Below are 21,284 nucleotides of genomic sequence, written 5' to 3' on the forward strand. Positions count from 1 at the left end.
TGCGAATTATAATTACCTTAGGGCACGAGTTATTTCTTGAGATAAGTGTAACAATAACTTTCAAATTCCTATGGTTTTGTGCGTGTAAAATTTGAACCTAACTATAACGTCACTGTAACCTTTGTTTTTTTCAATATATACACATATATATAAACCCCCTCTTTCACCGAGACAGCTGCACAGCGTCGATATATATAGGCCAGGCACTGCAGGATGTAATAATCCTCTTTATTCAAGTGCAGGCACCAAACAAGAACAGAACGCCAATGGATTTTGACTTATGCCTTCAACTGGGCAACCCGTATCCTGTCACCAAAGTGATTTAAAAACAGTCCTTCCTCAATTGCACTGCTCCAGATCTTCACGGGCTGGACCACTACCTAGACTTTAGTGTAGACACAATTCAGGCACCATGACAGTATCAAGACATATCCCCATTCGTAGTAGATAATGTACACAATTGTCCACACATCTTTCCTATTATAAAAGTTGGCAATACTATACCTCGATCCAATTTCAAAGTACAATATTGGCAATCATTCTAGTTGTACTCGAATTGCAGCGTCCTCTATGTTGTAAATAGATGATAATTAGTACAATAAAAACGGTTCCACATATACATCAATATACTGCTGTAGAGCATAGTTCTACATAAATTCTTTAAAATTTCTTGCAAATATATACAAAATTAATTGTTTCGGCATAAAAACATTTCCCCTCGAGCCATTTAATTGTCAACATCATTTGTATTAATATATAGCAGTAACTCATTTTCAAATATATCATCTCCCTCAAGACGTCACATACACAGTAAATCGCTATCCCATACAGAAAATAACTTGTGTTGTCATGCAACTTAAGTGCTAATGTTGATATAAAGGCATGTTGCAAAGTCCTATGACCAAAACAACCTGGAAGACTTATCACAGCAATAAAAGCATATATGTCACATTCTATTGAATCACAAGTGTACCCATAATGGTAAATAAGATGTCTACGTGCAGGTATATCGAAAAGAGGTATAAACGTTTGAGGAAAAACTCAATTATGTAAGAATTATGCTCCAAGGGGGATATGTCACAGATCACAATGCATAAATGTGTGTGTGTGTGTGTGTGTTTAAGGACACAATGCTCACAAAGAAATGTAGGGCCAAAGCGGTCACAAATGGCGAATTGGGCCATTTGTGACGGCTAAATGACATTTTGATATGTACCCAACCCTATTTTGTCATTCGTTAACCAATTACGGAAGCAGAAAATAGGGTTTGTGAGACGGTATTAGGAAGGGGCGTGTAAAGGACGTCCCTTCCTGATAGTGAGTCGCAGGGGCATATATGAGTGTTTTAAAACTGGAAGGCAGTCCCTTCCCCTTTGTGAATGTGGGTGCCAATATTTTTTAGGAGCAGGCAGTGCTTCCACTGAAGCCATATACTGAAAGGCATGGATTGTCAAGGAATCATGAAATATGATTATAACACCCTGATTCATATGGAACACCCCAGGCTCCCCTTCCAGCCTGCACCATATTCAAAACAAGCTGCATCATGTACAAAGCTTCCACAACCTGAAGCCCCGCCTGTCTGACTGATAAGCACACCATCATTGGTGGTTCTTGGCATACCCCCAGCTAGGACACCATAAGACTAAAGACAAAGAAGTGTAAGGGAAAAACAAGGCAACAGGCCTTTGCAATCTATGTACCCAGGAACTAGAACAACATCCCCATGTCCATCCAGACCCGAACCTTGCCCTGATTCTGTGAAGAATTTCAAGAAGCACCTCCTGAAGGGATACTGAGTCACGATGCAGTAACAGTCGACAAACCAGCTACCTCAGATCACTTATTGACTGCATTTAGTTGCTTTAAAATGTATCATCCAGTAACAAACAGATCAAGAGCTCACTAACCATTGTAGGGCTTTGACACCTATTAGTCAAATGGAGAAAACCGGCTCCAACGGCAATAGCGGATCAAGTGCTATGCCATAAGGCAACGATAAAGGCAGTTCTGTCAGCATCTGAACCTTGTAGGTCTGTCCAAGCTTCTGAAGTGTTTCTCTTGGGCATTCCTTTTATTGACAGTACCTCTTGCTTCTGACAAAGATACTCAAGTAAGGTCCTTAAATGCAAATCAGCAATTGAGACGTAATAGTTTCCACCCTTTATAGTGTCTCACAGCTCCATCTTGCCCATGTTGCAGTACACATAAGAACTTCTTTCTGTTGCCTACAGATGCCTCAACAGGGAATCACTACTGCTGATGCATGCACAGGTCCCTCAAAGCTCTTAGGCCAGCGTTGGTCAGATGCTGCACACATATTTTCAGACACTAGAGCTGGCTTCCTGGATTGGCTTGATCTCCCAAATTCAGGAGGGCAATAGCCACCAGGACGCCCCAAAACCAGGTAGCTCCTCCAAAGTGTAATGCACGGAAATCTTCAAACTCAGGGCAGGCAGGCAACAAGTGTCACAGGACTATTGCAAGCACTGGCGGCAAATGAAGCAGGCAAGGACACTACAGCAATCTGGGGTCTCCGAGCCGACTAATTCTGCTCAGCCCGATCCGCAAAGCTTGCCATGTAATGCATTTTCACTGCGCTGTAAGCAGCATCTGTCTTTGCGCATAAGGAATTCGCTAACCCTTGACTGTGCACAAGACTCTGAACAGTCGGGCGCACACTGCCTGACTTGTTCATGTTAATTGATGGACATCCGCTGTATGCCTCATCGTGCACAGTGGCACTCGGATGGAGCTCTGTGTTCCCTTTTAAAAGCTCCATGTATGGCTGACATTAATGCCCGCTGAACTGAAATAGACTGCTTGAGACAGTGCAGGTGAGTTGCTGATTATAGCAGAGGGCTTGGCACACAAAAGGCTTTTGTGATGCACGACAGTAGATTTTGTTCTGAAAGCAGACTACCTATGCGGGCCTTCTCTCACAAATGCAGCATCGCCTTTCTTTTCATATTGTTCCAGACAGTCTGTACTTGCTCACGTTTTACTCTGCGAAGAGAAACGTAGCCTTTGGTTACTAAATAAACTTTGTTTTTAATTTAAATGGGGCAGCAGCGAAATACAAAGCCCTTGATTGCAGTTCACCCTCATGTAGTGCACAAATGATACACAATAACAAATACCTGTCCGTTGCGAGGGTAGTGGCTGTGACTGAAAGGCTACTTTCTATTGGGCCGAGATACAGAAAATATCCCATATCACCAGAGTCCAAGCAGCTTTCTGATGCTGCACATCCTTCCTTTGAATATAAGAAATTGAAAGGCCTACAGTTAGATGCTAAGCAGTCCTCAAAAATCAAAATGTCTTTAGGAAACTGTTCTAGGCGTTTGTTCTCACAGTGGCAGGAGAGCTTAGCGCATCCATATAGGGCAGACACTGGCTTTGTTCCCTTATGAACTGAGATAGATTGGACCCTACTGTTGTCAAAATGGCCGAGAGCATGGCTGGAGTTGAAGTGTTAGAGAGAGCTTGGTGATCATGAGGTAGCATCACTTTTTCATTCTTCATCATCACAACATATTCCCCTGTGTTCTGAGTCTAGGGTTTCTTACCCTTAGCTAGCCTGACCAACAAACTCCACCACACCCTTCATGTGTCAAAGGTAGATGAAAGGTGAGGTTATCCACACTTTGTTTCCTGATCCCACAAGGAAAAGCCTTGCTATATTTATCTCCTCCCCCCTTGTCAAAGAATGGCTTCTTCCAGGGTCACTGCGCTATATGATTATGACCCTTGACAGGCTAGAACTAGGCTTTGCAACAAAATAAAACAGAAACATTCACTTATCTTCTGTAACAATATTTCTGGTGGGTATATAATCTTCCTCAGTTTTCTCTCTTAACAATCCATCCGGGCTTCAACCTGAACTAGATAACTTCCTCAGCAATGACTCTCCAGCACCACGAACTCCAGCCATGATTCTACTTCAGGACGTAGTGTCAAGGGAGTTTATTAGGTAGCAACAAGTCTACATGTGTCAGTTTCTGATATTGTTCCTGTACCCCTTTGAGGCGTGTGGCAAGAAACCAAGAGAGCCACAGCAGCAACAAATATGGCACATAACATGATTGCATCCGTTGGGAGCTTATTAATCACAACCACAACACTAGCTCATCAAAGCGGAGGAATGGTGGTGAGGAATCTCCGGAAAGATTATGTATGCACCAGAAATATCATACGGACAGTAACTAACTTTTTTGCTGCTGAATGCAGCCTCCTGTAGATTCTGCATCATATGAACGAGTACCAAAGCTGTACATCGCTGGGAAATGTGATAGAGGAGCGCCCCTAAACCAAGGGAATCATGCAGCACAGCTCAGTTACCCAAAGTCCACCAGGGAGATGGAGGCCTGAGATGTGACACAGTAGTGCTTTTATGCAATGATGACTACATAAGTGCCGGCAATGTAGGAAACCGGTATGCCTCTAGAAAGAGCTGCAGAAGCAGCCATGGCCCTTGTGAAATAAGCAGGAATACTGATTACGTGTTCTTTCATGGCCAGGGCATAGCAGAGCTTGATACAGAGGATGGTCCAATGCAAAATGGTGAATTTGGTCATTGTCTCGCCCTTTTTAGGGTTTAGCCTTTCAAGAGCATGAGCTAGCACATACGTCTCGCTTTCGAGACACTGTTGTTATCAATAAGGGCTTGGAGCCCGCCTGTTATTTACCATTTCTTGGCTTGCCTGGCACTCTTCTTTACAGGTAATTTGTCACTGCAGGCTAAGCATAATTTCTATTCCTCTCTGTGGAGCAGGGACCAAGCATTGATTGAATCAACTTAATCAGCACCCGTCCACTGCTCCCTTTGTGATTGAGGTACTATTTAAGGTGTGTGACTGACAAAAGTATGTGCAGCAGGGCAAACAAAATTGCAAAGATTTATTTTCTATAGTTAACTTTCTTTATTTTGCCAAGTCTCCTTTTCTCACTCCACCCTCAGGTTTTGCTCGTGGGTGCTGTTCTCAAAAAATGAGGTCTGTCTTATTCTAAATATTGCAAAGCGATATTGTTTTTTTTCTGAAACAATTCTTTAACACATAATTGTGCAGTAAACTCCAATCCACCACACTCCAATCCATGCCAGTCCACCCCACCTCACCCCACACAAATCCACCCTACTAAATCCAATCCACCCAGAACAATCCAGCCCACCCCACTGCAATCCAAACCCTTCACCCCAATCCAATCCACTTCAAACCACCACACTCCAATCCTCTCAACCCACCCCACTCCAATCTGCCCCACTGCTATTCGCCCCACTCAAATCCAAAACAATCAGCTCCACTTCAATCCAAAACAATCTGCCCCACTCCAATCCAAAACAATCTGCCCAACTCCAATCCAAAACAATCCACCCCACTCCAGTCTGCCCCACTCCCATCCAAAACAATCTGTGCCACTCCAGTCCAGAACAATGTGCCCCACTCCACTCTGCCACACCCCAGTCCAAAAGTCTGTGTGCTCCAATCCAAAACAATGTGCTCCACTCTAATCCAAAACAATCTGCCCCACTCCCATCCAAAACAATATACCCCTCTCCAATCTGCCCCACTCCTATCCAAAACAAACTGCCCCACTCTAGTTAAAACATTCTTCCCCACTCCAATCTGCCCCACTTCAGTCTGTCCACTCCAATCCAAACAATCTGCCCCACTCCAATCCAAAACAATCTGCCCCACTCAAGTCTGCCCACTCCAATCCAAAACAATCTGCCCCACTCCAACCCAAAGCAATCCATCCCACTCCAGTCGGCCCCACTCCCATCCAAAAAAATCTGCGCCACTCCAATCGAAAACAATCTGCCCAACTCCACTCTGCACACCCCAGTCCAAAAGTCTGCGTGCTCCAATCAAAAATAGTTTGCCCCACTCCAATCCAAAACAATCTGCTCCACTCCAATCCAAAACAATCTGCCCCACTCCAGTCCAAAACAATATGCCCCTCTCCAATCTTCCCCACTCCAATCCAAAACAAACTGCCACACTGCAGTCCAAAACAATCTTCCCCACTACCATCTGCCCCACTCCAATCCAAAACAACCCGCTCTACTCCCATTCATAACAATCTGTTCCCTCCAACCTGCCCCACTCCAATCCAAAACAATATATCACACTCCAATCTGCCCCACTCCAATTCAACACGATCCACCCTAATCCAATCTGCTCCACTCCAATCCAAAACAGTGGGCCCCACTCCAATCTTTCTCACTTCAGTCTAAAACAATCTGCTTCTATCCAATCCAAAAGAACTGCCCCACTCCAATCCAAAATAAATCTGCCCCACTCCAATCCAAAACAACCCGCCCTACTCCCATTCATAACAATCTGCTCCCTCCAACCTGCCCCACTCCAGTCCAAAACAATATATCACACTCCAATCTGCCCCACTCCAATTCAACACGATCCACCCTAATCCAATCTGCTCCACTCCAATCCAAAACAGTGGGCCTCACTCCAATCTTTCTCACTTCAGTCCAAAACAATCTGCTTCTATCCAATACAAAAAAAACTGCCCCACTCCAATCCAAAACAATCCGACCCACTCCAATCCAAAAGAATGCACCCACTCCATCCAATCCACCTCATTCCAATCCAGCCACTCCATCCCAATTCATCCCACTCCAAATCACCACAATCCACCCCACGCCAATCTAATCCACCCACCACCAATCCAGCCCTCCCCAAACCAATGTACCCCTCTCCAATCCCATCCACCTCACCCCAACCCAATCCCCCTCACTTCCTCCCCAATCCACCCCACTCCAACCCACAACAATCTGCCCCATTCCAACCTGCCCCACACCGATCTGTCCCACTCCAATCCAAAACAATATACTCACTCCAATCCACAATAATCTGCCTCAATCCAATCCAAAACAATCTGCCACAGTCCAATCCAAAACAATCCTCCCCACTCCAATCCAAAACAATACACCCCAATCGAAAACAATCTGTCCCAGTCCAATCAGTGCCACTCCAATCCAAAACAATCTATCCTACTCCAATCAGCCCCACTCCAATCTAAAACAATTTGCCCATCCAATTTGTGCCCCTCCAGTCCAAAACAATCTTCCCCACTCCAATCCAAAACAATCTGCCCCACTCTAGTTTGCCCCACTCAAATTATAACAATGCACCCCACTCCAGACTGCCCCACTCCAATCCAAAACAATCTGCACCTCTCTAATCCAAAACAATCTGCCCCACTCCAGTCTGCCACACTCCAATTCAAAACAATCATCCCCACTCCAATCTGCCCCACATCAATCCAAAAGTCTGCCCGCTCCAGTCCAAAACAATCTGCCCCACTCCAATCCAAAACAATATGCCCACTCCACTTTGCCCCACTCCAATCCATATCAGTCTATCTCACTCTAATCCAAAACAATCTGCCTACTCCAATCTGCTCCTCTCCAATCCAAAACAATCAGCACCACTCCAATCTGCCCACTCCAATCCAAAACAATCTATCCCACTCCAGTCCAAAACAATCTGCCCACTCCAATCTGCCCCAGTCCAGTCTGTCCCACTCCAATCCAGAACAATCTGCCCCACTCTAATCCAAAACAATCTGCCCCACTTCAATCTGCTCCACTCCAGTCCAAAACAATCTACCCCACTCCAATCCAAAACAATCTGCCCAAATCCAATCCGCCCCACTCCAATCCACCCCAGTTCAATGCAAAACAATTTACCCTACTCCAATCCAAGACAATCAGCCCCACTCCAATCTTCCTCATTCCAATCCAAAACAATCCACCCAACTCCAGTTTGCCCCACTCTAATAAAAAAAAATCTGCTATACTCAAATCAAAAACAATCTGTTCCACTCCATTCTGCCACACCCCAGTCCAAATGTCTGCCTGCTCCAATCCAAAACAGTCCGCCCCACTCCAATCCAAAACAATCTGCCACACTCCAGTCCAAAACAATATGCCCCTCTCCAATCTGCCCCACTCCAGTCCAAAACAATCTTTCCCACTCTAATCTGTGCCACTACAGTCTGCCCCCACTCCAATCCAATCTGCCCCACTACAATCTGCCCCACTCAAATCCAAAACAACCTGCCCTACTCCAATTCATAACAATCTGCTCCCTCCAACCTGCCCCACTACAATCCAAAACAATATAACCCACTCCAATCTGCCCCACTCCAAATCAACACAGTCCACCCCATTCCAATCTGCTCCACACCAATCCAAAACAGTGGGCCCCTCTCCAATCTTCCTCACTCCAATCCAAAACAATCTGCTCCTATCCAATCAAAAACCTGCCCCACTCCAGTCCAAAACAATCTGCCCCACTCCAGACTGCCACACTTCAATCCAAAACAATCTGACCCACTCCAATCTGCCCCACATCAATCCAAAAGTCTGCCTGCTCCAATCCAAAACAATCTGCCCCATTCCAATCTGGCCCACTCCAATCCAGAACAATCCACCACACTCCAATCCAATCCACCACACCCCAGTCCAATCCATCACACTACAATCTAGTCCATCCCACCAATCTACCCCAATCCAGCACATTCTAATTTACTATACTCCAGTCCAAAGCAATCTGCACCACTAGAATCCAAAACAATCTGCCCGACTCAATCTGTCCTACCCGAATCCAAAACAATCCGCCCCACTCCATTCCCCCTAGCTCCAGTCCCCCTACTCCAATCCACTCCACACCAATCCAATCCACCCCAATCCAGCCAAATCCAACCCTCCACTCCAATCCACTCCACACCAGTCCATCCCACCCCAGTCCAGTTCACCCCACCCCAGTCTAATCCACCCCACCTCACGCCAATCCAATCCACCTCAGTAGACCAGTCCAGCCCACTCAATCCAATTCACCTCACTCCAGTCCAATTCACCCCACTGTAGTCCAATCTACTCCATGCCAATCCACCCCACCCACGTCATTCCACCCCACTCCATCCCACTCCAGTCCAATCCACTCCAACCCACCCCACTCAATCCATTACACTCCAATCTACCCCACCTCAATGTAATCCACCCTACACCACCCCACCACAATCCAATCCACCCTACCACACCACTCCATTCCAGCCCACCCCAGTCCACCCCACCCCAATCCAATCTACCCCATTTCAGTACACTCCAATCCAGTCCATCCCCCCACCCCACTCCAGTCCACCCCACTCGAATCCTGTCCACCCCACTCCAGTTCACCCCAATCCAATCCACCCCACTCCAGTCCAATTCACCCCCCTCCAGGCAAGTCTAGTCCACCCCACTTCACTGTAGTTCACCCCACTCCAAACCACCCTAATCTAATCCAGTCCACCCCACCACAGTCCTATCACTCCAATCCAATCCACCCACCCCAAACCAAACTAATCCGACCCAGCCCAATCCACCTTACTTCAATCCACCCCCTCCAACCAAATCCACCCCATCCAGTCTGCCTACTCCAATCCTCCCCACCCCACTCAATCTAATTCACTCAATCCAACCCACTCTACCCCAATTCAATCCACCCTACTACCTCAATCCACTCCATCTTATTCCACTTCACTCCACTCTATGGCACTCCACTCTACAACATTCAACTCTATGACACTCCACTCTCCGATACTCTACGACGATGCACTCTACAACAGTCTGCCACTGAACCACTGAACTCTACTCCCCTGTGCTCAACTCTATGAAACTGTACTCCCCTACTTCACTCAAACACTTTACTCCAACAAATCCAGTCGATGACACTGGTGTAGAACATAGCAAAAACACATTGCCAAAGCCAATAGCTCTTTTATAGCCAAGACCTATTGGCTTTACTAGTGAAGCCCACAAACTGCTGGTTTTCTACTCTGTTGTGTTGTGTGCAATCTAAATAGTAAAGTGAACAGATAATGTTGAATGTTGAACAATGTCAAACACTCACCCCGAGCCAGAGATCCAGTCCTAAATCCATCCTTTTTTTGCCCACCATGCCACCCCAGGTTGAACCCAGCCATATGCAAATCAGTTTTGACCCTGCTCCCAATGGGAACAGTCCAGCTCGAAGCCAGGTCCTTCCTGGAGCAGAAACAAGCATCCTGGGACCAACTGCATTTGACGCCCTAAGAGGGAAGGGTATGCCCAGACATAGGTCCCACGATCGCTATACTACTGGATTGAAGCTAGCCTGGCTGATGAGGGGTGATACCCCAAAACCGGTCCCAGGATGTTTGTTTGCGGTCCAGGGAGGACCTAGCCTGGTCGTGTGGCTGTACTGTTTCCATGGGGCTCAGGGTCAAGACTAATTTGCATATTGCAAAATGGAATGGCATGGCAAGCAGAAAAATAAAATGATGGATTTAACCCAGATTTGTGACTGGAGGTGAATGTTTGATTTCTTCAGCATTCTGTCCATCATCTGTCCTTTCTGCATTTGCCGCCCTAAGTGAGAAGGGTATGCCTAGATGTGGGTCCCTTGCTCGCTGTGTCACCGGATTCAAGCTAACCTGGCTAAGGAGGGGTGATATCCCGAAACCGGTCCCAAGATGCTTGTATTTGGTCCAGGGAGGATATGGCCTGACAGGTCAGGCTGGACTGTTCCTATGAGGAGCAAGGTCAAGACTGATTTGCAAATGGTTGGGTTCAAACAGAAATTAAATGGCAAGCAAATAAAATGATGGATTTAACCCAGATCTGTGACTGGGGGTGAATGTTTGCATTGTTCAGCATTCCGTCGATCATCTTTTTTTTTTGCTTTTATCACTCTCTATGATGTCATCAGTGACACTAACTAGTAACCTGTAAGTATTCTTAAAATTTAACAGCTCTGTCACAGGCGGCTAACTCTGGAAAGCCATGTAGGACTGGAGCTGAGTCAGTCACACGTCAGATATTACCCTAAGCTCTTCTAGCCTTTGAGTGACACCAGCCTTTTCTGAATTCTCCAGGTGTCCTACTTTGCAGTTCACCTCTGGGTAACAGTAATTCACAATTAGAAAAAAGCAGCTTAAGACCAAAAATTCCACTCCTTCGAATGTTCCAACTCTGATGTATTTTTAGCACATGGCATTTCAGTGGCTGGGATTGTGCGGTGGAAGTTGGACATGGAATAATAGAACCCCCACCTGCTGCATATGGCGTAGAGCACAACAGCCTTTAAAACATGCCTTTACCATTGTGTACCCTTACAGCAGCCGGTTCTTATCTCGGGCCTGAATAAGAACATGAAGAGGATCCTTTGGGGACTTGAACACCTGAGCGGGGAGCTCAGGCCACTGCTGCCAGACACGTCCCCTGCCTCTAGGACCCCGCCGCCGCCAGATTCAGTAGACAGCAAGGAATTCTGGGAAGGTTTCATTGCCAGTGCAGGTAACCAACTCTTACCCGTGTCCATCTTATTTCATTTCTTAAACTTGAAAATGTTTGTTTTTATAAAGGAAGCATGAGATACCTGATGTGAGATCAGACACTAGTTCTAAGCATGTCAAAGTTGTAATGAGAGTGCTCTAGCCTACTTAGAAATGTTTTTCCAGTCTGAATTTTTCATTGAAGTGCATGGACTATATGGATATTACAGGCGGTAAAATTAGGTACTGAAATCAAGGGGTGAATTAATGGCCAGAGCTTCCAAATAAAGGTCACTTGAGAGCGCTTACGTAGTTTTATGGGAAGGAATATAGATTAAGGAAAATAGAGTGCTTGCAGGGGCTGTGACAAGCCGCCATGATGCATACAAGGCTATATTTGAAGCCAAAGCAGGGATACTGTAAAAAATTGGCATGGACAATTTTCTTACTGACAAACATTATAGGGATGTGTTTTTAAAGACGGAATGTATAACTATATACAACTTCTCCAGGACTGATCTTTTATAGATTCACATGCTTTGTATATATCCTGTTTTCAGCTTGGAATCATTGGTACTGTGATAACCGCAGTCTAAAAAAAAAAAACTAGAGCCCATCCACATCATTGAAGCCACTTTCCACTTAGCAGTAAGTGAATGGCCATATGTCCTTTCCCCATTCTCCCAGAAACAATGTCAGATATTTTTTCACTGGACTTCGTGTGGAGGAGTTCATGGTTTCAACTCAAATTTTATTTACTCTTAAACAAGATTTGCTTTACGAAACCATACTCTAATCTTCAAGATAATACTGCCTGCATAGTTTTTATTTTCTGAGACTGGCTGCTGTCTTGAGATCAGGCCCACTTCTTGGACCTCAGGTTCTGCTCCAGTCAATAAGTTCTTTGACATCATAAATCAAAACCCTAAACAGATTGTCATATGCTCATTACTTCCTGTCCCTTACTTTCCCCTTCCTTCCTAAATTACCCTTAAAATGCATGTTGGCTCCAGCCACTGGCTAGTAATTAAAGCTTAGGGGTCAGTCTGATAAATCTAAGGGACAGTGAGGAAAATCGCTGGAAGCATTCCTGCATGGGATGTCTGTCTGATTATATGTATCTAATTTGTGTGCTGCCGTAATTTACATAAATGCTTTTGCTCTCATCAAGCTGCTTTCATTGGGACAAAGGTGACAACATTGGTTAAGGAAGATTGAAGACATCCCATACCACTTCATCTACGGGACCGAGGAGCTTCATGGTGTCGGCCATCTTTAGGGGCTGATTTTGATGATTCTAAACTACCATTTTGAGAGCCACCCTGCTCCACCTTTATGTTCCCCTTCTCAGTTTCCATGGTAGAGGCCTCTCCTCTTCATTTTGTCAAAACCTCAGAAAAATACAGAAATCCCTTTCTCAGCCATTCAGGAATCTTCCTCTGACCCACACAGGGACCTGGTGGTTTGTGCATCATTCCCAACACAGTGTGTGTGTTTCAAAAGTAGAGCGGTCATGTCTTTAAAACTTATTGTGAGGTTTTAGATCTTATTTAGATCGAGTCAGCGAGCTTGAGCCCACATGAAGGTTTAGTCCACAGTCTCGGTTGGTCATTTTAACTAAGTTCCTTTTCCAGTGGATGGTGCGTTTGGTATACTCTCCTGCGAAAAGAGCTCTCTTTAAGTTAGAATTTATACTGCAAAGCACACTCTTTATTTCTCACAAGTATAGTGAATATCTTTAACATTAGTGTTGCTTTTCTATTAGGCACATGTTAGGAATTGATATTTCATTTCATACATGAATGCGATTTACATTATGGTGGTTTTGTCAGTTACTCTTGACTTTGATGTGCCACTAGAATTCTTACAGTCCTAAGGAGGGCCTCCATTACTGTGGAAAAGATGGAAAGGGCAATTAGTACCATTTTTAAAAGCAATTCCACCAATTTGTGGCCCTCATTACAGCTTCGGCGGTCTTTTTGAAAGACCACCAACGCCACTGCAGCCAGCATACCGCCAGTGCTGGCGGTATGCTGTCCACCCTATTAGGAGTTTTCTGCTGGGCCAGCAGGCAAAAACAGCGTTTCCGCTCGCTGACCCAGAGGAAAGCTCACCACAACATTGATGCCAGCTCGTAATCGAGCTGGCGGCAATGTTGTGGTGCGTCGGGTGAGACAGCACCCGTCGCGCATTTCACTGCCCGTAATTCGGGCAGTGAAAAGCGTGACGGGGCTGTCAATGGGGGCCCATGCCAAGTGCATGGGCAGTGCAGGGGCCCCCATGGGGACCCCGACACCCCCTTTTTGCCAGCCTTTGCATGGCGGTGAGACCACCATGCAAAGGCTGTCAGAAAAGGGACTCGTAATCCCCCGGTCAGTGCTGCCCTGGTGGATTGCAAACTCCGAGACCGCCAGGCTGTCGACAGACTGGAACCTAGCGGTGCCTGCCATCAGACCATGCCTATCTGCCATGGTCATAATAGGTCTTGAGACCGCAACATTTGGATTGAGGGCCTAAGTACATGTAGAATGTATTTTGTTTCATTGCCTAGATTCAGAGGGTCAGGAAGTATTCAGGACAGTTTCTTGATTCATTCCATTAGCAGGCAAAGAGCAGTTTAGCAACTTTGATGAGTCTATGATAATATCAGAAAGCTACTTTAAGCCTCGATGTGATGTAGCCTTGATTCTTCACCATTTTGTGACTCATAGATAAGAGGAAATGAGCCCTTTCATTTTTTTAAAGTACAGTTTATTTATCACTTGTAACTTGTAAGTTGGTAAAAAGATACAGACCCAATTGATGATGAACCCTAACAGCAAAAAACAAATCAAGACTGCTTTTTGAGAATTGCGACCAGTGAAGATTTTTAAGAATCGACTGAATACCGATGCAGTATTTGGAAGGGACACCAATAATAAGTCCCCTCCAGAGACTGAATTGGTATTCATTCAAAATCCCATTTTAGGACTCACAAAACTAGCACATAAGAAAACACACTTTAATATCTGGCCCATAGTATTTAATGCAGGAAAAAGCTCATAGTTGCAATCTAAAGTGGATTAACAAGGCCATTTCATTTCTGTTAAACGGATAGCGCCTACTGAGTTGTTATTTGCTGCTAGAGGAATGCTTCAGACTCCTGAAAGAAATTATTATCTTTTGCAGGGCTCTAGGAATAGTACACAGAATTGTTTAGGTACTTCATGAAACCCTTCAAATTACTGGCGCACAAAAAGCAGGAGGTTGTATGGACGAAAAGGGACAGCAAGGATTTGGAATTCGTGAGAAATTAAATTATTGGAGCCCACTTGCTTAAAGTCATTTTCTGTCAGGAAGTTATAATATTGTTATGTATCGCTCTATCATTTATATCATTTTCTAAATCTGATAACTCACTGCTGTGATGTAGCAATATTTGATATCAAAACTTGTCATAAAGGCCTTCCAGGACAGGCTGACAGGCCTCCCTGAGACCTGTCAGTGCAGTGTTGCTAGCCTGCTTTGACTGAAAGCAGAAAGACCAGCTATAGGAGGGGAAAGGAAAGTGGGAAAGGTGATGGGAGCTGGTTAAGGATGGCAGGTAGGGCACTTATTTTTCACATTAGGGTCAGGGAGAGGAGGTCAGGTTATATATGGCTTCCCCATTAATCCTTGGCCCTGTGGAGCACTTGAAAGCAAGGGCAGATGATTTTTGGGGCCATGCATGACATAAAATTAAAGGTGGGTAAAAGGTGAAGTACAAGGATGGTTCATTCTTGTTGACTATTTGATGTCGCTCAGAACCCCCCTGTGAAAAAACATCCCACTAATTCACTGTAGCCCATCGATAATTCTATGTGTTATTTATGGCTCCCATTGGAAGCCTTTAGCATTATTGGCAGATTCAAATTCTGGTAACTCACTGCTATGATGTAGCATCAGTTGTTAACAAAAGCTGTTACTCTCCGGTGCTACATCATAAGGGAACACCAGGCTGTTCTGGCCGGACTCGCACAGAGCCTGTCAAAAGGGCACTGGAAAGCAGCGAGAACAGTTTCTGTAACGGAAGGAAGAGAAGGCACAGAATAGTTGGTGGAAGATCATGTCATTTTTTTAAATTAGTAGCAGGGAGGAGATGCCAGGTTACATATTTCATCCGAATTAATCCTCTTCCCTGCACAGCAGGTGAAAGCAGGAGAAGATGATTTTGGGGGCCATACATACCAAAAAATTATAAATGGGTAAAAAGTGAACTAGGAAGTCATGAATGGGTGTTTCCATCTAGGACTCGGTGTAGTTGAGTGGGGAAAGCTGTGATCAAGTGTGATTTGCTCGTGTGTTTATGGGTCATTGAACGCTTCGGATGCTGTATTCAGGGCAACAAGTTTAGGCTGAAGACTGACAGCAAACTACTGATAAATATATTATTGCATGGTGATGGGTTTACACCAGTTGCATGTATGGTTCGGTGGTGTTTAAAACTGAACAAATAATATTGTAGTGATGTGTATTTTGTGCCTGGAAAAAAATCAGGCAGAAGATTGTCATGACTACCATTTCCTAAAACTTTAGGGCCTTATCTGGATAAATATAAATCCGATGTTGTGGCTTCACTAAATGACACCCCAAGGTTTTTAAAGCAGGCTTATATAAAATACATCAGAGACTGTTGGTCTTCTTGTAAGATTTAAAGGGGCCACTTTTTGCATGTTACCAAGTCTCACCTGAAATGAGTGTGATCGATTTACCATTTACTTCCAATTTCTTTTTCTCTACCGTATCTACATTGCTCAGCTGTTAGGGTTAGTTTGTGGGTGGCAGTGCTGGCTATGTAGAATGCCTGAGCTCTGTTGGAAGTATAGATGAAGTTCCCTCTAATGCACTCTCTTGTTTTTCTGATGTGGCTGTGTTCTTAGTGGTTTGTGCTGTTGGAACTGGCATTTAAGCCAACTAAATAGAATATCCATGCTGGGATGGATGTTTTGACTGCAAGATATGTTTTACTGAGTGAGTAAAGACTAATGCTATTTTTGGATTTCTGTATGGTGTTTTGGTGCCTTGTGTTCTTGAAACAACGCAACAACTTTTAAAGTATGGCACACCTATGCTGTATTGGACATATATATGAGATATTCTATTTAATGTGTTCTGATGCATTTATTTGTGTAGAGCTATGATAGTTCTACAGCACATCTGTGGGCTGTGTTGAATACGTGTGAGGTGTTCTCTGCAATGTGTTCTCTTAAACGTTAGTACGTTCTGTGAAAGTAATGCATACATTAAATTATTATTAGATTCAGTGCCTAATTTGTTTAAAAAATCATAGGCAACAGGGCCAAAGATATTTCCCAGGAGTCCGTTTCAGCTGCATCACCCATTGTCTGTGCCAGTTCTGCCAATGCCAGTGCCACCTCCACCTGCTACCCATCGCACCCCTACAAATGTGACAGGTTGGACTGTGCCAGGTGACTCAAAGCAGTAAAAATGACCTGCCATGGTTTGGACACACGAATATTTTTTTTTCATATATATGAAATTGTTAAACCCTCTGTGGAAGGTCTCTGTTTAAAATTAGACAAATAGATACACAGTGCCTTCACATGGTGGAATGCCATAAATACGTGCCGGTGGCGAGCACTGCCAGACACCAGCTCAAACTGAGCACCACTTAGATGGCATTGTTTTTTTTTATTTACAACAACAGTGCATTCTGCATGCCCTTCTCAGTCTAGGCATGGGGTAGTGTGCCATTAGTACCTCTTCCTCAGACTTAGTGTAGCCATTGGGTGATCATTTTATTGTGTCCTTTTTTAAAGTGAAGCAAACAGCTAGAGGGCGTCGTAGCGCTGTAAAAAATATATGGAAGGGTAACATTTTCTTCTTCATTGTTACTATAGGCCCCGTGGAAAGCCTTGAAGCTTTGCTTGCGGAGCTTCAGGTCTGCAGAATGTCAGAGCTACACAGTCATATTATTTAGACTTATTTAGCTGTTTCACGCACAGACATATCTTTTGATGGTGAGAGAGGGCAGGGAGTTGTGGAGATCATGAACAATCTCAGCAAGGCAATGCTACATGAAAATCACAAAGAAATGGCGCAGGAGTCAGTCTACCACGTGTCACAAGACAATTAATAGGCAATTTCGGGTGTATTATTTCATCCACCACTAAAACCTAAAATTCATACTTTGCATACAATACCTTTTATGGCAGTACCCCTAAAGGCCCCTTACACTTCTGTCACCAATGTCTCTATCACTAATATCTTAGAAAACAACACCTCATCAACCCTTACTTGTCTCAATATCTAGGCCACGACTATTAGGTGTGCTGTTTTTCTGTGCAAGATCCACGTGGCAAGGCCTAATTTGCTCATCACAGTGAAAGGGCAATTTCTGCATTCTTCTACAATATCTCTAAGACCTAGGCACATTTCACATCTCCAAGAGAGGAAGAAGCACACCTCTTAAATGACTTACAAGGCCCTGACAACATAATTAAGGAAATGAGGCTGAAGAAGAAAATTAACTATAACAGTGCTGAAGAAGCAAGCACTTACTTTGAATTATGACCTCATGGAAGAGCAGTCTAAAACAACCAATAATATACCTGCTCTGGGCCATGTCAATGAGTCATAATCAAACCTTTCTTTACACCAGCCATAGTGTCTAAGCTGGAGATGCTGTGGAAAACATTTGACGCAACTCATCTTTGGCAAGAGTCAACACAATGTCATACTCAGTGGTGGCAGCAGGAGTTAAAAACGATCCATCAAACCAAAAGCAGCTTTTGACTGATAGGACAGTGCTCTAAAGACAAAGATAACTAAAACCTCCAGTGCACAGGCATGAATCCCGGTCACGTCCTTTGAAGGGCAAGACTTCTTAATAAAAGAGGTAGATAAACTGCTGCCTGCAGTGAAGACCAACCTGTGTAGAGCCAGAAGCATGGAGGGTGCAACCAAAACATGTATTTTTGTTGCTTCTGATGCTCTACAGAGAGGTTAAACATTATCCAAAGGCAGTGTGTTTTGTACTATAACAAGAGACATCACTCTTGATCAGTTCCTATAACCTGATCAATTGCTATAACATGATTGTATAGCAAAATGATAGGTATAGGCAAGGCGAGTTCCTGAGGGCAGATATCCCAATACATATTGTGCTAATGATTCTCAAAAATTAATTCCTCCATTCTTTTGTGTCTTGTATGCCAACAGATGGATGTTCAGCATTATTCAATTCTCACACCCTCAAATTTTGGCAAAGACCCTTCACATTTCTTCCAAATACACATCTTGTTGGTTGAGCTAGCAATCTCTGCAGAAATGTGCAAATGAAAAGATACATAACCACAAACAAATTCAAGTCAAGGAGTATGCACAACACACACTAACATGCACAATAACATAGAGGCTTGCGCCCCATTCTCAATCATTGAACGCTTAAAAGTGATCACATAAAGCAAAAGTTCAAGATATTCAGATTCAAGGACGTAATTATTCTGCTCTTTGAATCAAGATGCTGTGTAACAAGTATACCTCAGGTCTAGAGTGAGAGAGGGACAGTATCAACTCTGAGTTTTACACTTTGAACTGAGATTGGAACCATGAGCTTTCCACAAATGCTTGACCCTGGTGGCAGCTAAGGAGAAAAGTGGTAAATGTTTATCCCTATCAGAACCGTGACCACCATGGACATCTTAAAAAAACTACAGGCCAAAGATGTTGTACTTACGTCTTACTTCATCAGGGTTGTCGTTGAACTGAGATAATCTTTGCATTCTCTCTGTGCTCATATAATGCATATCACTCCTTCATTGCGGTTCAGATCTTCTGAAGCCTAGATATGATCCTCGAGATGGCCAACACATTCTTGGCTCTCAGCAACACTACAGAGACAACAGAAACATGGCATTTCACATTAGGAATCTAGGTCAGTTGTTCCCAAACCTTTTAGAATCACGACCCACCGTTTAGCATGACACAATGTTGCAACCCACCTAGCTTTAATGGACGTGAGGCAGGCGATGTTTTAATGTAAATAAAACTTGTAGTGTACTGTTATTTATAGACAGCCCATTTTTCATTGAAGCACTGATCTAGGCAGAAGCAGAGCCCTCGGAGAGAAAGCCAAGGCCCTGGGTGAACCAGCATTCAACCAGGATATAGTACTATTGCATCAGTATCTGCTGGGAGTTTAGAACGATCTGTAAAAGGCAGAAAAAGCTACCATAAGTGGATTCTGAATGCTCCTCAACTACAATATATGTTTTAATGGTGGGATCAACCAGCAGTAGATCTTTTTGTGCCCACCTCAAAAACATTGGTCCCTGATAAAGTACCCTGTCAAGCAGATATTTGTACAGTGTTCCTTGTCAGAGCTGAATTCAGCAGCTGATTACAGGTTAAGAATGCTGAGACACAAGACAAATCTGATATATAGACCTTCTGCTTATGTCGCCTCCGTGTCAAAAAACTAAGGGTGCATCATTCTAAAAAATACATACTGGATTTTTCAATAGGCATCATCACCACTGAGAAAGCAGTGAAGCACATACAGGAACCACAATAACAAAATACAACATCATCAAAACAGCATAATCGGTTTACCTTAAATGTTTTCAACCATTACCTCATTTGTTGTGTGTCAAGCAGCCAGTGGGATACCTAATGAAAAAGCACACTGAAATTCACTCCTCAAGATGAAGAATCTATCCAGTGACTGCCCACTGCATTTACATTTAGTGGTCAGCAAAGTTAGGTCCATTCTGGGCAGCATTATGGCTTTGTATTTATTTATAACCTATACTTTCAAGTCTAGAAGTCCAGGAAATGTAGGTGGCTAAAGTACGATTCAAATGACCAACTGTTCCTAACTCATTTCTATGATAAGATCCTCGGAATAGTGCATCTGACAAGAGATGCGGGCAGGTTCCTTCTCCTTATTTTAGCACATAACAAAAATATTGTTTTGTCCTACATCCTGTACAGTGTATTATACTGATTGTGAAGAGTAAAATGGGCTGGGAATTCCTGATTGTATAATATTACATAAAATCTGAGCTCGGACATTGAAACCCGACTTGGAACACATTCTTAGAGACACATTCTCAATCTGGTAATACGTTATGGAAAAGCTTGAACTTGTAATTCAGCCAGCTTAATTGGATCCCTCAGATGTGAACAATTGGCCAGGTGGGTGCCAGAACCATGGAAAGAACAGTCTGTTCTTGCCAATCCTCCTAGCTATGTGCTGCCAAGCCCAATTTGTGCTCTACCTAGGATACAGCCCAAATGGGGGCTTCTACCTCATGGTCAAGAGGTGCCTTTCTAGTGTGAGATCCTGAAACCAAGCCACCGACCACAGAGCCTAGGTCCAATTGATGCACAACTGCAGGTCAGGGACTGTGAGACCATCTATTCTTCAGTGTTTGATTAGGGCATCCAAACATTTGAAAGGATTGTATGAAGTGCTGCAGCACGCAAGAGCATAATCCACTTGAGAGATTGCTGCAAAAAGTGTAAAAAATGTACTCTTGGTGTACTCAAAACATGTTCCATCAGTTATGCGTGCGTTCAATCTGACAGTTACCCATCATATTAAAACTAGCACACATGGACTTTAGTTTGCATCCATAAAAGGTTACATTTCAGTAGAGTCAAGGTACCAAAAGAGAAGGATGAAACTAAAACCTTTCAGAGACTGACATTAAGACCTTTCTGAAAGGTACAGTCACATTTTCACAATTCTAAAAGTTAATTGGTTCCAATATGGGAAATCATTGTTATTTTGAATTAATTGAGCTTTGCATCTCTTGAGCCAATGTGTAACTGCGATATCATGCACTTCTTATTGACCACAACTTTCCGTGTGGCCATTACCTTGCTAATTATATCGAAATTTATCAGTGCAAATCACTTGACCAACTTTTTAAGGAAAAGATTGCCTAAAAACTCTCATTGGGATTTCTGGCATCTAT

At 43.8% G+C, this 21,284-nt stretch overlaps 1 protein-coding gene across 3 annotated transcripts in view; it reads left to right on the forward strand.

The window, feature by feature from the left end:
- The window catches only part of HR (HR lysine demethylase and nuclear receptor corepressor), a 316,649-nt gene that overhangs the window by 208,722 nt on the left and 86,643 nt on the right, over nt 1-21,284 (forward strand). For all 3 annotated transcript variants that reach the window (XM_069213971.1, XM_069213973.1, XM_069213972.1), the window contains exon 13: nt 11,167-11,344. In XM_069213971.1, the coding sequence (XP_069070072.1) occupies nt 11,167-11,344 (178 nt within the window). The remainder of the gene's footprint in view (nt 1-11,166; nt 11,345-21,284) is intronic.

Source organism: Pleurodeles waltl, chromosome 11 (assembly GCF_031143425.1).
Source record: "Pleurodeles waltl isolate 20211129_DDA chromosome 11, aPleWal1.hap1.20221129, whole genome shotgun sequence".
Classification (NCBI taxonomy): domain Eukaryota; kingdom Metazoa; phylum Chordata; class Amphibia; order Caudata; family Salamandridae; genus Pleurodeles; species Pleurodeles waltl.